The 20,635-nt window shown below is 41.3% G+C and overlaps 1 protein-coding gene across 3 annotated transcripts; it reads left to right on the top strand.

Annotated features, from left to right (window-relative positions):
• Nucleotides 1-1,047: 1,047 nt before the first annotated feature.
• LOC119653555 (maltase A3-like) lies at nucleotides 1,048-13,287 on the top strand. Of its 3 annotated transcripts, none has more exons than XM_038058268.1 (9): nucleotides 1,048-1,243; nucleotides 1,517-1,860; nucleotides 1,929-2,054; nucleotides 2,121-2,374; nucleotides 2,457-2,655; nucleotides 2,970-3,077; nucleotides 3,136-3,482; nucleotides 12,916-13,056; nucleotides 13,109-13,287. In XM_038058268.1, the coding sequence occupies exons 1-9, from the start codon at nucleotides 1,078-1,080 to the stop codon at nucleotides 13,176-13,178; spliced, it is 1,755 nt and encodes a 584-aa protein (XP_037914196.1). In that variant the 5' UTR covers nucleotides 1,048-1,077; the 3' UTR covers nucleotides 13,179-13,287. The 3 variants fall into 3 exon arrangements, with proteins under 3 accessions (XP_037914196.1, XP_037914195.1, XP_037914197.1); XM_038058267.1 differs by lacking the exons at nucleotides 12,916-13,056; nucleotides 13,109-13,287 and adding exons at nucleotides 3,559-3,699; nucleotides 3,752-3,926; XM_038058269.1 differs by lacking the exons at nucleotides 1,048-1,243; nucleotides 1,517-1,860; nucleotides 1,929-2,054; ... (2 more) ...; nucleotides 2,970-3,077; nucleotides 3,136-3,482 and adding exons at nucleotides 9,786-9,979; nucleotides 10,983-11,326; nucleotides 11,398-11,523; ... (2 more) ...; nucleotides 12,327-12,434; nucleotides 12,493-12,839.
• The last annotated feature ends 7,348 nt before the right edge of the window (nucleotides 13,288-20,635 follow it).

Raw genomic sequence — 20,635 nt, forward strand, 5'->3', positions numbered from 1 at the left:
TGGATGGCCACTATATACATGGTGTAGCGGCTCTTCTCCTGGAAACCGGTGCCCATCCAACGCATCTCCTGTAACGCTGTTACATTAGCCCTATATTGGGACAGGGTATCGGCTAGCTGCTCAGCAGCTTCATCTCTGTACAGGGAGCGCACTTTCCATGAGGAAATGCTCAAATGGTTCTTCCTTTGTGGTTGTCGGGTTCGTCGTTGTGTAATCCGTCCAGTCCGAGGCTCCTGTTGTGGCTTCGTAACAAGTTGTTTTCCGAGTGGGGTTATCATCCCAACCCAACCTCCAACCTGGAGGACCAGTTGGTACAATTTGTCTCGTTTTTAGGCGCGGGAGACTCGCCTTCATCCTTCTCCGTCTGCAGCTTTTCGTTAAGAAAGAGCACCCAGCGGTCACCTCGTGGAGGTGGAGATAGGGTTCGGTAGTAGAGCTGTTGGTGTTGGTTCAGCAGGCATTGCCCAGGTTTTATGCTCCATCGTGGGTACCAATCCACATTTCGCTCTGGGACCTATACTGCCTTTTGACATATCTTCAAACTTCACAGTTTCATTTTACGAATCCGTTGAAGGTATGTAAATGAGGGTGGTGTTTTACGATCAGGTAGGTAACCTCTCTATTATCAGATTAAACACAATATATCTATGTAGGCATAAGTGGCCTTTATAAAACAGGAATTACCCCATTTTCAAGGGAAACTTGACTGAAAAATAAATAATTCCATTAAACTTTCCACATTTTTTTAGTGACATTGACGCTCACATCAAATCTATCCCCAATTACAAAGCGAAAATCAAGTTTTTCAATACAAACTGAATGTTATCAAATGCAAGCTATCTACTCCAAACACAAAAAAAAACACTAAATATTGATTCTGTCTTATCAGAGTTTACTCTAATTGTTATCACATTATCATTGATAACTTTCCATCACTCCTCTGATATTAATGTCAAAAGACGTAACAATTTGAATAAGGAAGATTTTTGATATGATACGTTATTTTATCAGATAGATTTTTTGTTTATATAGTGCGGAAATCCAGGAGTTTCCTCAGTCTTCTATCCGCACTGGAAAATGAATTTACTCGGAGTTTTGATTTTGGGACTCGCCGCTCCCAGTATATTTGTAAGCGGTGAAGGCGAAACCCAGAGCAAGGATTGGTGGCAAACTGCCTCAATTTATCAGATTTATCCGCGTTCGTTTAAAGATAGTGATGGGGATGGAATTGGTGATCTTAAAGGTATGGATAGTGGAAAAAATTGATTGTTTGTGTTTTGCAATTTTCGAAATATGGGGGTGTGGTTAGGGTATGAAGCTTGGTGTTCAGTGGATAGTACGAGTATATATTACGCGTTCTTGTTAACGACCCTCCTTTAACGAAATTAAATTCTAGATACCATTTTCGTCTTTAGTACAGTTTTGAAAAGATAGACCGGATCTTCTATAAAAACACCCATTTTTACCTGCATGGATGCATATGGATATAAGATTATTGTATCTTTTCTTCAAACAGGTATCACGCAGATGTTACCTTACCTCAAAGAAATTGGTGTGGATGTAACTTGGCTCTCACCCATTTTCAAGTCACCGATGGCTGACTTTGGTTACGATATATCAGATTTCTACGATATCCAACCTGAGTATGGAACATTGAAGGATTTCGATGAGCTCATTGCGACCGCTAAACAAATCGGTGTTAAAGTTTTATTGGATCTTGTACCAAATCATTCCAGTGATGAGAATGAATGGTTCATTAAGTCAGTCAACAAGGAAAAGGGATACGAGGATTACTACATCTGGCATCCAGGTTACCCTGATCCAAAAAATGCGACCAATCGGTTACCTCCAAGCAACTGGGTGAGGAATCTTTAAACAAATATTGACTTCCAACAGCCATCTTAAAACTATGACTTTGACTTGATCAGGTTAGCAACTTTAGATTTTCAGCCTGGACTTGGAGAGAAGAACGTCAAGAGTTTTACTTGCATCAATTTCACTATAAACAACCAGATTTGAACTATAGGAACCCGGCCGTTGTTCAACAGATGAAGGTAATACACTGTCAGTTTCGGGTATAAGTGGTGGTTAATAAAATAGAATTTGACTATTCCTCCAAGGATGTTATAACGTTTTGGCTGAAACGTGGAATTGATGGATTCAGAATAGATACAGTACCATCTCTATTTGAAATTGCTCCCGATAATAACGGAAATTACAAAGATGAACCATTAACTGGCGAAACAGATGATCCGGATGACTATAACTACCTTAAACATATTTACACAATGGATCAACCAGAAACTATTGACATGGTCTACCAATGGCGTACACATGTCGACCAATTCAAAAAGGAGAACGGTGGTGATACCAGGTGAGACTAAAATATTCCGCACCGGTCAACTAGTTTTAGTCTTACAAAAAAAATCTTTTATGACCGGCGTTTGATTTTCCAGAATTCTCTTAACGGAATCTTATTCACCCCTTAATGTCGTAATGCAATATTATGGGAATGGTACTAATAATGGATCGCATGTACCATTCAACTTCCATTTGATTACGGAACTAAATGGAACATCGAGGGCTCCCGACTTTGAAAACGTAGTGAACACTTGGATAAATGCTATGCCTGCGGGTAGCACCGCTAATTGGGTGGTAAGTAGCATAGGCTTTTTGGTCGAATTGTTTAAAATTAGGCCACCAACCTTGCCGATTATTTAGTCCTTCAATATCAATTCGCATTCTGGAAAGTCACTTTGCAGCCAGGAAAATGTATTATGTGAATATTTTCTGAATTAGGGTTGCATTCTCAAGAGTAATTTTCAAATTTTGATTGGACGTGAGTCGTCGACTTTGTCTATAATTAAAAAATCCCTGAGTTTGATACAATAACTCACAATGCTTGATTAAATTTTCATTTTATACAAAAACAAATAATAATTAATTAATTTTATTTCCCGGTTATGTAGTTGGGAAATCATGACCAACGTCGTGTTGCAAGCCGATATGGGGTCGAAAAAATTGATTTGCTCAATATGCTTCTAATGATTTTGCCTGGAGTCGCCGTAAATTATAACGTAAGTTCTCAAAATGGAGCAATCTTTCAACAATTGATTCAAAATATAATTCCTTCAGGGTGAGGAGATAGGAATGACTGATGTTTGGATTTCCTGGGAGGATACTGTTGACCCACAAGCTTGTAACACCGATCCTGAACATTACCAGTCCCATAGTCGAGATGTGGCAAGAACACCTTTCCAATGGAGTGATCAGAAAAATGCCGGCTTTTCAACAGGATCACACACTTGGCTCCCTGTTGGTCCGAATTATAAGGATGTTAATGTGGAGACAGAAAGGCTATACGTAAGAAGTCACCTGAATACATATAAACGTGCCAAGCAGTTGCGACGTTTTTCTAAAACCTTCCAAGATGGAGATTTCAAAATATTGGCGATAAATGAAGATGTTATTGGGATCAGAAGGTAAGAATGTTCTCCCATCGGTACTCCTTGCTTCAAGCATTTACTAACAAAGAAAAATGTTCCTTGCATTGTCTAGGTCTCTTCAGGATGACAATACTTTCGTGATGGTAGCCAACGTTGGTTCCAAGCTGGAGCGCATCAATTTACTCGCTTTGGAGGACTCATTGAATCTAATGGAAGTTGTTTTGTCGACTGACAATTCTCCAAGAAGGATTGGGTAACATTGATAACTTTATGATTTTAAACACATTCATAATTTTTGATTTTAGGGATGTGATCCACCCTCTGGAGGTGATACTTCTACCAAATGAAGCATTGTATTTACGAACAAGGGCGTAACCACCTTCTAGTAATAGTAAAATAATTTTTAATGAAATTTGTATCTTTAGTGATAAAAAGATAAATTATGGAGACCATAAAATGGAAAATAAATTATGTTTCAAATGAATGAGTTTTACTTCATCAACAAATTGAAAATTCTGTAAGCTAAATTGATTGGAACCCAGTTGGATATGTTGCTGAAAATGGAAAATATACAGAGACAATAGTTTTATGAGTGTTAAAGATGGTTTTTCCATTAAAACAAGAGTAAATAATACATAGTTTTACCTTTAAATCTTCTTTTTCTTCAGCCTTTGTCCCGTTTACAAGCGTCCTGATCGGCTTCGCCATTTGATTCCATCAAATGCCTGATATGGATGCAATCGCGAGGCTTTTAAATCATCATCTAGCGTATCAAGCCACCGTTGATTCGACCGGCCTTTTAATCGTTTTCCATCGGCTTCGATGATCAGACCAATCTTGGTAACTGAATTCTCCTTAGCGTGAATTGCGTGACCATAAAAGCGAAGACGCCCCTTTCGCAGTTTTTCTACGTTTTTCATCGGTGCAACCCTATATCGATCGCGGATATCCTCATTTCGGAGGTGATCAAAACGTGTTACGCCACTAGTCCAAAGTATCATCTTCGTCTCCATTACCGCAAGATGACGTTCATTGTCTTTTATAGTCGGCCAACACTCACAACCATAAAGAGCGACAGGGCAGACAACATTTTAGATTTGAGACGTTCGTTGATACGTCGATCACAAAGAACACCAGTTGTGGACCGCCACTTCATCAAGGTGGCGTTAATGCGTGAAGAAATTTCATAACGCAGTTTCCATTCGCTGAGAGCGTTGACCCGAGATATTAAAATCGCTCCGTTTTAGACAAGTTACTGCCGCTGACAGTGATTGTGCCTGTTTCATGGGGATCGGTCCTCAAAAATTCAGTTTTATTCAGATTCAATCTGAGACTGTGTTGCATGAGGCGATCATTCCATATTTGGACATGTTGCTCGAGATCATTTTTGCTATTAGATGCTAGGAAAACATCATTTGCATAAAGCAGTGTGTAGGGCACTGGACGTTGGATGTCCCGTGTGACGGTGTCTATAACAAGAACAAGGAGGAGTGGTGAGAGAGCGCTTCCTTGATGAACAACAACAAAGATACGAAGCAGTTTTGATATATCCACCGTACTTCGAACTTTATTTTTCGGATCGTGGTAGAGCAATTGAACCCAGCGCATGAGTTCTTCTGGCACTAAGTGTTGTCGTAAAGCTTACCAGATTAGTTCGTGTGGCACACGGTCAAACGCTTCCTCTAGATCCAGAAATAAAGTGTAAAAAGGGTGATGTTTCTCATAATGTTTCTCCATGAGTAACCGCGCAGCGGGTATTACATCAGTAGTTCCGCAGTTTTTGACAAACCCGGCTTGATTCACGGTTATTTGAACGATTTAGCGAATACGGTTGTAAAGAATGCGTTCAAAAATCTTCATGGTATGGGAAAGAAACCGGATTGGATGATAATTTGAACATTCTGGTAGACTACTTTTTTTCCATATGGGAAATGTAGTTCTTTCTTGCCAGTCAGATGGTGTTCTACCTTTGTGAATAACTCAATTAAAAAATTCATTGAGCCTCAGTGTTAGGTCTCAGCTCTTTGCTTTTCAGAGTTCAGATGCGATGTCGTCAGGTCCTGTGGCTTTCCCCGAATTCATTCGTTTTATTGCCTCCTCGTCTTCAGTTGCGCTGACAGTTGAGTCTTTGCGTGTTTAACGTGAGCACCTGTCTGGAAGACTTAACCCCACGGTCTTCTTAAGACACGGATTGATTTTGTAACCATAATCAGAGCACCGCCGCAGCAAGCTACGATGGTACCAGTCCATACCGAGTGCATGACTCAGCATTTATACTGGTGGATGCAAGACCTACCAAAATCTCTACCGAACTACGGAATACGGCATCCGTGGTGAAAGGCAACACCACGCTAACACCCGAAGGTCTCAGTTCGCTTGATCCCAACCACAACCCCCATGAAGCTCCCACTAGGGGGTCAACCACAAACAACCGAGCTGAACGCACATTCAATAGGAGTTCACCTGAAGTATGTGAATTGAGGGGCTATCCCAGTTCCCATGGTACCAATATACCCCTGGTAAGGTTTCGTGACTATTGCCACTTCAGATGAGTCCCCGTATAGACTCAGGTCTGTTCACACTAATTAGGCCTTTGGAGCATATGCCTACTGCATCACGGCCGGCAAGCTAATGCGATACAGTGTCTCCCGAGTATTCAGTTTATCGTAAGGGTTCTTGAAATGAGACGCTCGGGTGATAGCGGTCGCTTTCTTTGCTTTCCAGTTGTTGTTGAGAAACTTGTGGTAGAGGCGTTTCTTTTAACGGACCTTCAATTGAACATTTGTAATGAACTATGCTGGATTAACGTGTGGTAGTCATATCAAGTGAGAAGTGACCACGATTTGAGCTCATAAGCTCCTGGTGTTCCTTTGAGTACTTCGACGTCAGTTTTGCAAAATCAACGTGTCTATACCGATGCGTGGGTCCGCACCAGATCTCAAAATAACTCAACGAACAAGGAAATTCTTGACGGCCTAACGAGATAAATCAGAACGGTGCGCCTGGAGCCGTAAGTCTCCCGACCCGAGTGGCACGATCGAGGAGAGGGCCGGGATCCACGACGGATCACATCCCCAATCATTGTTTCTTCTACTTTAGATTTACAATAAGGCGCGGCCACTGAGGTTCTCTCCCATACGTGACATCGTCTGGCCATTATTTGGAGAATGTCCCTAGAGTGTGAATTTGCCGGGTCTAGGAGGAGGGGAAAAGAAGAAAGTCCTCAAATTGAAGAAACTATCTTATATGCATGGTATGCATGTATTCAACCGCCAATAAAAATGCAATCCACTTCAGTGGAAAATCTACACTCGGTGTCTACAGTGCGGTCAGCCAGAAAAGATAATACAGCAACTCCCATAATGATATGCTATTGCCTAACTACTCCAAAAACGGAGGAGGATGGCTCGGCAGAAGGAAACTTCAGCCGCAAAGGAGAAAGGACTACAGGTTTGCCAGTCCTAATCCTCAACCTTTACCAAGAAAAGCAGAAGAAAGGGAAGTTGATGATGTGAATTCTACTGGTCTCCTTCCGATATGTGGAAACAGATCCATGCAGCCCGGACATCGTGAACCTGGAAGGCAGGTGACCCAAGTGACACCGAACCATAGTGTTAGCGATCTGTCAGCAAAGAAAGGAGTTCGGGAGAAACACGTTAATTTTCTAAAGAATCAGAGAAAAAAAAGTACATTAGCAGTTCCGAAGAACGGAACTGAAAGAACGGAAGGTTAAAAACCTTGGTCCCAAGAGTGAGTGTCAGTCTTCGAAAGGAAACCTGAGGAAAACGGAAATGGTGGATGGACGAAGGTCCGCTATAACAAATCTTCATGGGAAATCCCGTCGAAGGTCGAATTGAGTGTGAGCGATTTCGTATGTGGTATTCCGTTGGTAGGCGAAAGTTCGAACTATATCTTTTTACACGGTCCTTGGAATTTTGAGCGCAGATAAATGGGTATATCGGCATCTGTAGGGGCAGGGGCATGAAGACCATGAACCTGGACCAGTGGCGTTTCCCGACGTCCAATTACACGGTTTCATGCATTTGGCGGTTTCAGAATGAGATCTTCAGTGATACCAGCATATACCTTGGGAAGAAGACTTCTGGGATCTGGGCTGTGAATGATCGAGAATGAGAGCCTCGACGTTCAAGTCCGATCGAATTCTCGGGTTGCGACTCCTGTTTGGCCGTATGCAGCTTCGGTCGCAGTTTTTTTTTATGTTATACCTCACAAAGTTTGCCTCCACTATTTTAAACCAAATCGCAGTGTCGCGTGAATTGAAGTCTGGAAATCTTGGTACCCAGCTTACTCCTGTCGGAATCATACTCTTATCTGCAAGTGTGATTGCTTGTTCTCGGCATTCTCGTTGTCACTGCTTTTACGTTTACCTTGAACCCGGCAATTTTCCTTTTTTAAACTCGGGAACATGAGGGTGCTAATTTTCGTTAGTCTTTTTTTAAGGTTTTGTGCACATTTTCTTTTGGTATTGTTTTTTGTTTTATTTTCGGGCTCTCTCTTACTCAGATTGGTGTTTTGACCAACGCCCAGTCCCTTAGGTCATTAGAAGATCTTTCCTCTAAATGATTTTTACCTTTTAGGAATGTCACTGCATATTTAAAGTCCTTTTGTGTATTTCTTAAAAAAAATGTTAAGTTGATGGTAGTGTAGTGATATTAGAAAAGTAGGATTTGTATTTTCATACGTCATCCCAATTTTCTATTGTATTAATTGTAATCACACTACAGCGCTGGCACACTAATTAGCACACCTTCGTTAATAGTTAATATGCTGCATTTTCTGCAAATGTAACATATTCTAATTTTTTTATTATTTAGTGTAGAAGTCACAAACTTAAGAAATGTAAACCACTCAAAAATTTTCCATTTTCGGTTTTCATTTTTTTGATAAAAAATAATAGCGCCATGGGCTTTCATTTTGTCTGGGAGTGTGAAAGTTTTAATAGAGTGTCGTTTTTATTCTAAGTTAGAAAAACATAATTTTAAATGGAAAATCATACAAAAGAATCAAAATGGAATGCAATAAGAGTTCTACAGAGGATCAAAGCGAATGATATGGAACATCTATACACGTGAAAAAAATATTAACATAATTGCTCGGTCCATAGGGTGTTCGCCCAAAAAAGCAAAAGCCTTCGTCAGGAGCACTTTCGGCTCTCCTCTTTCCTTTTGGAATTCAGAAATTTTCAGTGACGAATCAAAGTTCAACAACAAACGGTGCTGATAGTAGAACTTATGCGCGACATCCTCCCAATAAGGAGTTGGATTCTAGATGCACCAGGAAGTTGGCGAAATTTGGTAGCGCTAGTGTTATAATATGGAGTTGTTTCAGCAGACATGGAGCCAGGCTTATTGTCAAGGTCAAGGGGAAACTTAAAGGTTTAGCCTAGCAGAATTTGCTTTCAGAGTATCTTCTACCATTCCTGAAAAACCTACCGTTGACAGTTTATTCAAAGGCAACTTTACATCATGACAACGCGCCGTATCATAAGCCGCAATTTGTACAGGAAAGGTTCATGGATGAGACCATTTCCACCATGAACTGGCCTACATAAAACCCGGGTGAATATCAAGTAAGTAAACAACTTACATTTTCATATATTTCCATAATTATTTAATTAATTATTAATTAATTAATTATTTATTATAATTATATAATCATTATTAAATATTTTTCTTTCACGTGCGCTGGCAGCTTGATGCAGCTTTTTTCACCTTTATTTTTATAAAGAATATTTCCCAGCGTCTATTCCCTGAACTAAAAGCAATTTTTTTTCCAAAATGAAGTTAGAATATCGATAAACAAATGTAAAAATGTTCAGCAATATCAATAACTATTTGCTGTATGTATTTATTCTGTTTTGTACGTCTTTAGGCGCACGTACCAGGGTGTGCTAATTAGCGTGTACCCTTGTATATGTAGGCATGTGTGGCCTTTATAAAATAGAAATCACGTGATTTTCGACAGAAATTCAACTGACAAATTACTAATTCCGTTAAAAATTTCCACATTCTTTTTTTTAATTGACGTTCACATCAAATCTATCCCCAATTTAAAAAAAAAATAATCTTCTTCTTTTCTTTCTTCTGAATACGCATTACCAAATTAAAGTTATCTCCTCAAAACACAAAGAAAGCTAATCATCGATTTTGTCTGATCATAATTTAATCTAATTTTTGTCATATCATCAATGATAACTCCCCATCAATCATTTAATATTCATATTAAGTGACATAACATTTAGAATTAGGAACAATTTGAATAAGATACGTCAATTTATCAGATAGATTTAGTGTTTATATAGTGGGGAAGTCAAGGAGTCTCTTCAGTCTTCTATTCGCTCGGCAAAATGAATTTGCTCGGAGTGTTAATTGTGGGATTCGTCGCTCCCTGTATTCTGGTAAGCGGTGCAGGCGAAAATCCGAGCAAGGATTGGTGGGAAACTGCCTCAATCTATCAAATTTATCCGCGTTCGTTTAAAGATAGTAATGGAGATGGAATTGGTGATCTTAAAGGTATGAATAGTAGTAAAAAAAGTTTCGATCCTTCTTGCAATTTTAGGAATATGCGAGTGTGTTTCGATGTGTTAGTTTTGTAATTTTTTAAAGAATTTAGGTCCATGGTTATCCTGAATCCTGTGTAAAGTGCACTCGATCGGTATGATTGAAGATATTGATAGTTTTCTCAACTTATTTCATACTTTCGTGACAATTCTGTTGTATAAAAGAAGACCTTGTTAAAACCACTGTATTAGATGCCTTTCTTTCTATTTTCCACTCTGGTTTCCACCAATTAAAGGACTCTTCTTTTTGAAGATTCGTCATTGAACTATAGGAACTGGACTTTTCAGAATAGATGCCTGTCACTTCTTATCCCAGAATGACTATCGGTATCGGTCCAACAATAAGATATATCGCAGATTGTCTTAAAAGTAGCACATAGCCCCAAAACAGTATGATCTAAACCGCACTAACTTTTTGTCATTGACACTCACACTGACCTCGGATATTTGGTACCCTTGTCATGACCTTGCACAAACTGAATGCCTTGGTACAAATTTGTCTAAAATACAATTTCTATTTAATTGTACACGAGAGTCAACCCAGAAACGTCCTACCATCTCTTTCAGTACATCCTAATTTATGCAAAAGCTTGTGAAGCCACGGTCCTTTCTGTGCTGTCTACATAACTTACTGTCGTGGATTCTTTAAAAATCGGAGCGTCAGAGCACTGGAGTCAACGTATGATGTACTAAATGAGCCGCATGGTACCAAAGTCTTGGTTCTTTTAGATAGCTGTCAATAGGTGCAGCTATGTAACTAAGTCCACCGATCGTGGTGGGGAAGTTGAGTTTTAATTTGCTGGCCCAACTGCATTTTGGACATCTAATCTAAATTTAGATACATTATATAGCAAATAAGGATAACTGAATTAGATTAGGGTTGTAAGGGTGCTTTTCATTGAGGAAACTGCATGGATGCATATAATATGTATAAAATTATCTTTTTCCCTAAACAGGTATCACACAGATGTTACCTTACCTCAAAGAAATTGGTGTGGATGTGACATGGCTCTCACCCATTTTCAAGTCACCAATGGCTGACTTTGGTTACGATATATCAGATTTCTTTGATATCCAACCTGAGTATGGAACATTGAAGGATTTAGACGATCTGATTGCGACAGCTAAACAAATCGGCATTAAAGTTTTATTGGATCTTGTTCCGAACCATTCCAGTGATGAGAATGAATGGTTCATTAAATCGCTGAAGAAGGAAAGGGGATACGAAGATTTCTACGTTTGGCATCCAGGTTACCCTGATCCGAAGAATGCTACAAATCGGTTACCTCCAAGCAACTGGGTAAGATTATTAATCTGAAAGCAAATGTTCACTTCCAACAATAATCCTAATAAATTAAATTTCGGAATCAGGTTAGCGACTTTAGGTATTCCGCCTGGACTTGGAGAGAAGAACGTCAAGAGTTTTACTTGCATCAATTTCATAGGAAACAACCAGATTTTAACTACAGAAACCCAGCTGTTGTTCAACAAATGAAGGTAATCCTAGACTAGTTCTGAAGATAGATGGTGATTATAAAGTAGAGTTTGGTTACTCCTTTAAGAATATAATGAGATTTTGGCTGAAGCGTGGAATTGATGGATTCAGAATAGATGCAGTACCATTTCTGTTTGAAGTTACCCCCGATAAAAACGGTAACTACCCAAATGAACCATTATCGGGCGAGTCAAATGATCCAGACGACTACAATTACGTCAAACACATTTACACATTAGATCAACCAGAAACTACTGATATGGTGTACCAATGGCGTCAAGTTGTAGATGAGTTCCAGAGGGAGAACGGTGGTGATACCAGGTGAGAGTTTGAAATATTCCACTAGGGCCAACTACATCTTCTAGTCTGAAATCAAATATTCTATGATCACTGTTTGATTTTACAGAATTCTCTTAACGGAAGCCTACTCACCCCTCAATGTCTTAATGCAATATTACGGGAATGGTACTCATAATGGGTCGCATGTTCCATTCAACTTCCATTTGATTACGGAACTCAATGGAACATCGAAGGCTCCAGACTTTGAAAACGTAGTCAACACATGGATAAATGCTATGCCTGCAGGTCGAACAGCTAACTGGGTGGTAAGTAGAATAGGCTTCCTGGTGAAAGTATCTGAAATTAGGCCACCATCCAAATATTTGGTTCGCATCAGGAGACTATTTTCAGAATTATTATATTTCAGCATTACTAATAACTCATAATGCTCGGTTAAATTTTCATTCAATCATGATGGAACAGTAGATAATTAATAATTAATTAATTTTATTCTCTCATTATGTAGTTGGGAAACCATGACCAACGCCGTGTTGCGAGCCGATATGGGGTCGAAAAAATTGATTTGCTCAATATGCTTCTAATGATTCTCCCTGGAGTGGCCGTAAATTATAATGTGAGTTCTGAAATGGAGCAATCTCGACAACAATTGATTCAAAATATATCTTCTTCAGGGTGAGGAGATAGGAATGACAGATGTTTGGATTTCCTGGCAGGATACTGTTGATCCCCAAGCTTGTAATACCGATCCTGCACATTATAACGCCGTTAGTCGCGATGTGGCAAGGACACCTTTCCAATGGAACGATGAGAAAAATTCCGGCTTTTCAACAGGATCTCACACCTGGCTCCCTATGGCCACGAATTATACACAGATCAATGTGGAGACAGAAAGGGAATATACAAGAAGTCACTTGAATACATATAAACGTGCCAAGCAGTTGCGACGTTACTCTAGGACTTTCCAAGATGGGGATTTCAAAATGTTAGCGATAAATGAAAACATAATTGGAATCAGAAGGTGAGAATATTCTTCCATTGGTACTCATTGCTTTGGACATTTACTAACAAGGAAAATTGTTCCTTTGATTGTCTAGGTCCCTTCAGAATGACAATACCTTCGTGATGGTGGCCAACGTTGGTTCGAAGCTGGAGAGAGTAAATTTACTCGCATTGGAGGACTCATTAAATCTAATGGAGGTTGTTTTGTCGAGTGATAATTCTCCTAGAAGGATTGGGTAAGAATAGTAACTTCATCGCTTTAGATATATTTCTACTTTTCAATTTTAGGGATGTGGTCCATCCTTTGGAGGTGATACTTCTACCAAGTGAAGCATTGTATTTACGGACAAGGGCATAATGACCTTCCAGTAATACTATAATAGTTTTAATTAATATGTGTATATTTGGTGCTGAATAATAAATCGTACCAATCAAGCAAAGAAAAAATAAATTGTGCTTAAAATCAATGAGTGAAACTTTTAACTCAACAAGAAATTGTTGATTCTCTAAGGGTTCGTTGATTCGAAGTCATTTGGACAAATTACAAATCATCATCATCAACGGCGCAACAACCGATATCCGGTCTAGGCGTGCTTTAATAAGGAACTCCAGACACCCCGGTTTAGTGTCGAGGTCCTTATAGACTTTCCGGGCTGGATGATCCTCACCCATATGGGTTAGGTGACCCGTCCACCGCAACCTGTTGAGGCGGATTTTATCGGATTATCGGATGTGGTATCGCTCAGATTTCTTCGTTATGTAGGCTACGGAATCGTCTATCCTTCGGAAGATTCTTCTCTCGAATGCCGCCAAGAGTTCCCAGTTTCTTTTTGTGGTCGACGTATCAACGAACGTCTCAAATCTAAAATTTACCGCAATGTTGTCCGCCCTGTCGCCCTCTATGGTTCTGAGTGTTGGCCGACTATAAAAGACAATGAACGGCATCTTGCGGTAGTGGAGACGAAGATCTTGCGTTGGACTAGTGACATGACACGTTTTGATCACATCCGAAATGAGGATATCCACGGTCGTTATGGGGTTGTACCGAATGTGGAGAAATTGCGAGAGGGGCGTCTTCGATGGTATGGTCACCCAATTCACGCTAACGAGAATTCACTTATCAATATTGGTCTGAACATCGAAGTCGATAGTAAACGACCAAAAGGCCGGTCGAAGCAACGGTGGCTTGATACGCCAAATGGCGAAACCGATCACAATAAGCCGACCCCGCTTATAAGCGAGACAAAGGCTGAAGAAAAAGGAGAAGGTGCAGCTACATATACTATATGTGCGCTTCTTCACACAAAAGCTGGGCTGGCTGGCTGGGGAGAAGTAGATTCTTGAAGAATGGAATTTTAATATTTCACTTGAATGTCAATTATTTTCGTTATTTATGACGTAAGCATCTTATTCGTATGGGTTAGGATGCAGTCAATTCGCCCGAAATTTTTGACTGCTATAACTTTAACACTAAAAGCCGGATTTTTATGAAACTTGGCATGCAATTGCACGATACTGTCTTCTACGCCGGTACAAGTAGTACTAAGGCTCCTTGGATGAACTTAGCGGAGTTTTCAGTCAATTTCTAAAAGTTGGTAATATGCTATTGATAAGCTTATTTGAGCAGATAGTTTCGGAAAGTACTAACCGAGACCTTTCATTTGATACCCCACGTTCCAATATCCGGTGAAAATAAAATTTAAATAATCTCTTTGCATGTATGGGGCTCCCCATTTAAAGTCCACCTAAATTTATATCATTCTCTGTATGCGTGTGATTTCATAGTTCCCACCTGTCCACCAAATTTCGTTCGGATCAGTTTAGCCGTTTTGGAGAAAAGTGCGTATGACAGGTAGACAGAAAGACAGACAGGCTGACTGACACTGGCGGCGTCAATACTTTTCGGAGACGGGATATGGGATCGGTAATAGACCTCACCTTTGTTAGCGATTCATTATCTAAGGATCTCCAATGGCATGTGAGCGAGGAATATACGCACAGTGACCATCAGGCTATCATCTTCCAGATGGAGCGTACGACAGGAGCAAAGCGAATCAAGAACACTGCAATATCGGGTTGGACCTCCGAAAAACTTGATGAAGAAATGTTCGAGGAAATACTTCTGCAGGAAGCGATGCCGGTGGGAAATGCACGAGAAAAGGTGGCGCAGGTCCTTGAAAAGTTACAAAAAGCTTGTAACGCTTCCATGCCTCGACGCACGGTTCTCAAAAAACGAATGCCCAACTTCTGGTGGAATGCCGAAATCGAAGAACTTCGTAAAGTTTGTCAAGCCAGAAGACACAGCCAACGTAGCAGAAATCGGTCTGAGTCTGAAGAGTTGCACAACCAATATAAGAAGGCGAGGAAAGCATTGCAAGCGGCCATCTCTAGAAGTAAAACTGAACACTTCAAGAGATTATGCAAGGAAGCGGACTTCGACCAATGGAGAGGTGCATACAAGGCAGTTATGGCAACAATCTTCCCATATGTTTCAAGTGAGTCGAACCTACCCACTGTCCAGGTAGATTCCGGTGAAATTCCCGAGGTAACCACGAAAGAAGTCCTGGAAGCCGCGAAGAAGATTGCCGAAAATAAAGCTCCAGGTTTAGACGGCATTCCGAATAAAGCACTGACAGTGGCCGTCAAGACAGTTCCAAGGTGGTTCTCTGAAACATTTCCCACGTGCCTCAAAGATGGGATTTTCCCGGAAGAGTGGCGGAAACAGAAGCTTGTGCTAATCCCGAAGCCAAATAAACCTTTGGGTGATCCTTCGTCTTACAGACCTATATGCCTGCTAAACGGCATCGGCAAACTTTTCGAACGGGTCATCTTCAATAGGCTTGTACCAATCACAGAAAGGGAGGGTGGTCTCTCAGACAGGCAGTGCGGATTCCGAAAGGCAAGATCTACTGTCAATGCCATCAGAACGGTGACGGAAATTGCGGAAAAAGCAGTGGAGGCCAATAAATCTTGCGCGGTAGTTACTCTCGATTTAAAGAGTGCTTTTAATACGGCAAAATGGAACAAAATAATTGCGGCTTTAACCAAATTGGGCGCTCCTAAATATCTGGTGCACATAGTCATGGAATTTCTCCGGGAGAGGATATTGTGTTACGATTCGGACGATGGACCTAAAACGTATACAACAACCTGCGGGGTTCCACAAGGATCAGTCCTCGGTCCTCTCCTGTGGATAATAATGTATGATGGAATTCTAAAGTGGCAACTACCCAAAGGAGTGACAATCATTGGCTTCGCAGATGATATCGGAGTAACTATTGTGGCACAAGACATTGATGAGATCGAGGTACTCACAAACGAGGCAATTTTTGAAATTAGGTCTTGGCTAGAGGAAGCTGGTTTGACACTCGCGGAGCATAAAACCGAGGTAGTTTTGATTAGAAAGCGAAGGAAGCAGACGTCAATAAAGATCAGGATTGGAGAACACATAATACAGTCACAGCCAACGCTTAAATACCTAGGAGTTATGGTTAACCAAAGACTAAAATTCAAGTCTCACCTTGAAAATTTAGCAACCAAGGCTTTCGGAGTGGCTACATTGTTGGCAAGAATGTTGCCAAATATAGGTGGTTCTAGGCAAAGCTGTCGCTCCTGATCTCGAGAGTTGTTAGCTCCATCTTGCTTTATGCAGCTCCAGTCTGGTCATCGTCTTTGAAGGTAGAAGCAAACAGAAGAAAAATCGCAGCCCCATACCGATTGAGCGCATTACGTACGTCATGCGCTTACCGTTCAGATGAAGCAGCTTGTGTGGTAGCCGGCATGATCCCCATCGACATCTTGGCGAATGAGGGTCAACGCCTGTATGACCCATCATATGCAATCGGTGAGTCTTATACCAATCGTCGGCAATTGACACGAAGTGATTCTATTTTGGAATGGCAGAAAAGGTGGGATGATTCACCTAAAGGACGCTGGACACACAGGATTATTCCAGATGTCTCTAAATGGATCAAACGAAGACACGGTGAGGTTAGTTACCACCTAACTCAATTCCTAAGCGGACACGGACGGTACCGTGCATACCTTTACCGCTTCGGACGTGACGACTCCCTGTATTGCCCAACATGCGTGATGATTCCGGAAGATGCGGAGCATGTTGTTTTTAACTGCCCGCGGTTCGCTGCACACAGAGCGGAGGCGGAAATTAACGCCGAGGCACGGTTGACACCCGAGAATATCGTGGACCACATGCTAGTCTCTCAAACATCTTGGAGGGCGGTTGAAAAATTAATGAATGCGATCCACAATCTGCTGAGAAGGGAGGAGCTTCGGAGGAAAGTGACAAATAACGACAGAAGCCGCAGTTGATAACTGATCCTGCCCCGCGATGTAATACCGAAATGGCAGTCCCGCGGGGTAAGCGAAAGAGAAGGACGTGGTTTTAGTGAGTAAAAGTCTCACATAACCGTATGGCAGGAGCCAGCGATACGTTTTGAACCTTTCCACCTTTCAGCGTAGAAAAAAAAAGGCTGACTGACAGACAGACAGACAGACAGCGAATCGAATTTTGTTCTAGCTGTAATGCAAAGCGCGATGAGAAGATTCGACAACGATAGGACGAAATGGGGAGGCACGTAATAGATATCGCGAAATAGGGAGATGAAGAAGGAGGAAGGAGGAATCTGTAGGATCCCGGGAAAGGGCGCGGAAGTAGACTTTTGCGGGCGGAAAAAAGCTAACAACGGATTATGATTGGTTTCGGGATTGTGCGCACGCTCCTTAACAATAGTAGCGAGGGTCCTCGAAATGCTCGCTTACTCCAACTGGAGCAACAATTCCTTCGTGTAAGCCGAACCTTCTGGGTCTAAGCTTATAAAGATGGTGGAATTCTGAAGAGCACTTTTCTCGCTCTTGTCGCAGTTGTCTTTTGTACTTTGGAAAGCCAAGTGGTAGCAGACGCGAATCCAGTGTCGAAGTATTAAGAACGATTACTGCCAGGCGAGGTCTCTTAATCTGGAAGCTGATTTTTGACAGGATTCAGGCAGGAAGATTCCGGTGTAGATTAAGGAGCAGCAATGTACAGTGGGGTGTCACGTGCTACCTCGAGGCAAAATCTCAGAACAACTAGAGGACGAAAGCGGAGTCGGCCAGAGATGTATCTTGTCACCGACATTCATTTTTCTTGTTGTCGGTGAATTTTTCATGCCGCTTCATCCAGAGGACGCGGAGGAGTTGAATGGATTATGATATTTATTCTCAAAGACCACGACTACGCTGATGAGATCTTTGTTCTCTCATTGGGTCATAAACCTTGGTAAAATGGCTCTGGATTTTTATAGAGGAGCAAGTAGATTTGAACTGAAAATCAACACCGACAAAACCAAGGTTCTCAGTCTGACGGATCATCGCAGTCTCCTTTTCTGAATTAACGCACAGATCTTCAAGGGAGTCAATTTTAAGGAGTGTGACCTGTCTCCCATAATGGACTGACTCAGTATGCGGGTTTCGGAGGGTACGGGGAACGTGAACAGACTTAGTAAGATAGAGTTTTAAATGGACAGATTGTTCAAGAAATTTACATTGTGTGCATATCAATTTAGAAACAAAGTCGGTGGGTTTAATACGAGCACACATTTTTAGAGGTAAAGGTTATAATTGTAACTGAGAAGGCCACAAGGTATGACAATGTAAAGCCCGTCATACAAGATCCGACAGGCATGTTAGTTTCGCCTGAACATCTGGCTGGTCTGTGAGTTCCGACCCTTCGACGGTCAGTCAGCGGACTTGATGGAAATTCAAACAAGCTGGTATAAGAGTGGGTTGACGCGGCCAACTAACGTTCATCAGACAGACCTTTCAACTGATGTTAGCAGCCAGCTTCGCGGTAGGTGCATGAAACTTCTAGTTTAAAAAATAGCCGAATGAATTGTGGACTGTTCACAAGTAACTAACAGTCCTACCAGGGCATGTATAGCTGGCTCAAGTAATACTATAAAAAATTTTTGCATCTGAGAAGGCGAACAAGAGGGAAATAAAACAAAATTAATTCAACAACGAGTACGGTGGAAAAAGTTAAATGATAAACGACTAAAAAAGATAGAAGAAGTTAAATTATTTTGGCTATCGACGCGCTCAACTAGAGTAGTCTCTCTTGGGAACTTTCACATATAACACCTGCATTCTCTGTAGAATTGATACTTCTGAATGGAAGTCCCGGAAATCTGAGATCTTTTCGAATGATTGAAATAGGAAGATAATCGCTAAAATTTCGAGGAAGGGCACCAGCTTGAGTGCTACAATTGAAGGTACATTTCCGTACTCCCTACTGTCATGAAAATCATCATCAACGGCGCAACAACCGGTATTAATAAGGAACTCCAAGCATACCGGTTTTGCGCCACCAATTCCCTAAAAGCTGTCTAGCGTCCTGACCTACGCCATCGCTCCATCCCAGGCAGGGTCTGCCTCGTCTTCTTTTTCTACCATAGATATTGCCCTTATAGACTTTCCGGGGAGGATCATCCTCATCCATAGCCGGATTTTGCCCACAACCGGACGTTCATGGTATCGCTCATAGATTTCGTCATTGTGTAGACTGCGGAATCGTCCTCATGTAGGGGGCCAAAAATTCTTCGGAGGATTCCTCTCTCGAACGCGGCCAAGAGTTCGCAATTTTTCTTGCTAAGAACCCAAGTTTCCGAGGAATACATGAGGACTGGCAAGATCATAGTCTTGTACAGTAAGAGCTTTGACCTTATGGTGAGACGCTTGGAGCGGAACAGTTTTTGTAAGCTGAAATAGGTGCTGTTGGCTGCCAATAACCGGAGTTATTTCACTATGCTAAATCATACCTGACCTCTCTTGGTGATATGTGCTGCGACAGGACGACTAAGAAAATGAATCGAAGGTCGTTCAAAAAAAAAAACGAAGGTATTTAGAGATAATAAACCTCGAAAAAAAGCTAGTGCGGTCACCTGAGTCGACGAGGCTAGACAGGCCCCGGTCCTCTCGAGAAATGGGCGGCATCAGGACGTAAGTAAATTATTCTGAGCAAAACAAATACGTTTTTGTACGTAGGACTAGAAAGTCTGAGCAACTCGCAAGAGCCCTTCCGAAAAAGAGCATTAATATCTGCGCTTTACAAGAAACCCGATGGTCCGGTGTCAAAAGCTTCGAGAAAAAACGCGAATGTGGTAAAAATGGCTGTAAACTTCTCCATTTTGGTAGCCCACACACTTGATATGATGTTGGCATTGCCATCTCTGAGGATTTCCGTGACGCCATTAAAGAAGTCGAACGATCCGCAGTAGCCCGCCGCATATTAAATAATGGCGATTTCGTGAGAAAAAGGAAGAAATGATCTCACTTAAGCGATTACCAACTATTACGAATCTGGAGTAACCGCGGAACTAAGGTTAAACAACAATCCACAAAGGGGCCTATGAAATCCTCAGGGTCAACAAGCCAAATAAGCGGTTCATCAACTAAGATACTTACCTTTGGAATAGCGATGTTCAAAGAAAAGAGACGCATCTACCACAAGTTTCTCGATGATAAAATGCTGCCCAATTGGCAAATTGATGAGAATGCCAACCGTCAAAGAAAGCGCCGCTACCCGAGGAGTCCATTACAAAGATCTTTACTATAAACTGGACACAGGATATCAAACATTTCTGTTGCGTCAATGACAAGAACGGTGCTCGAATAGATGTCGAGAATGCTTCGACAAGATTTCAATTTAAGAACTTCTTCATTTTTCACTTTTGTAAGCAGTGCCGACATTTGGAACAATTTGACCTGCCAGCGCGGCTGAGTTAGCTAGTTTAGTTTAGTGGGGGAGAGGGGCAACAGCTC

This window comes from Hermetia illucens, chromosome 4 (genome assembly GCF_905115235.1).
Source record: "Hermetia illucens chromosome 4, iHerIll2.2.curated.20191125, whole genome shotgun sequence".
Lineage (NCBI taxonomy): Eukaryota > Metazoa > Arthropoda > Insecta > Diptera > Stratiomyidae > Hermetia > Hermetia illucens.

Coding starts and splice junctions, on each gene's coding strand:
- LOC119653555 (XM_038058268.1), top strand. CDS start 1,078: ATGAATTTACTCGGAGTTTTGATTTTGGGACTCGCCGCTCCCAGTATA. Junction 1,861..1,928: donor GGTTACCTCCAAGCAACTGG/GTGAGGAATCTT, acceptor TGACTTGATCAG/GTTAGCAACTTTAGATTTTC. Junction 2,055..2,120: donor CCGTTGTTCAACAGATGAAG/GTAATACACTGT, acceptor TATTCCTCCAAG/GATGTTATAACGTTTTGGCT.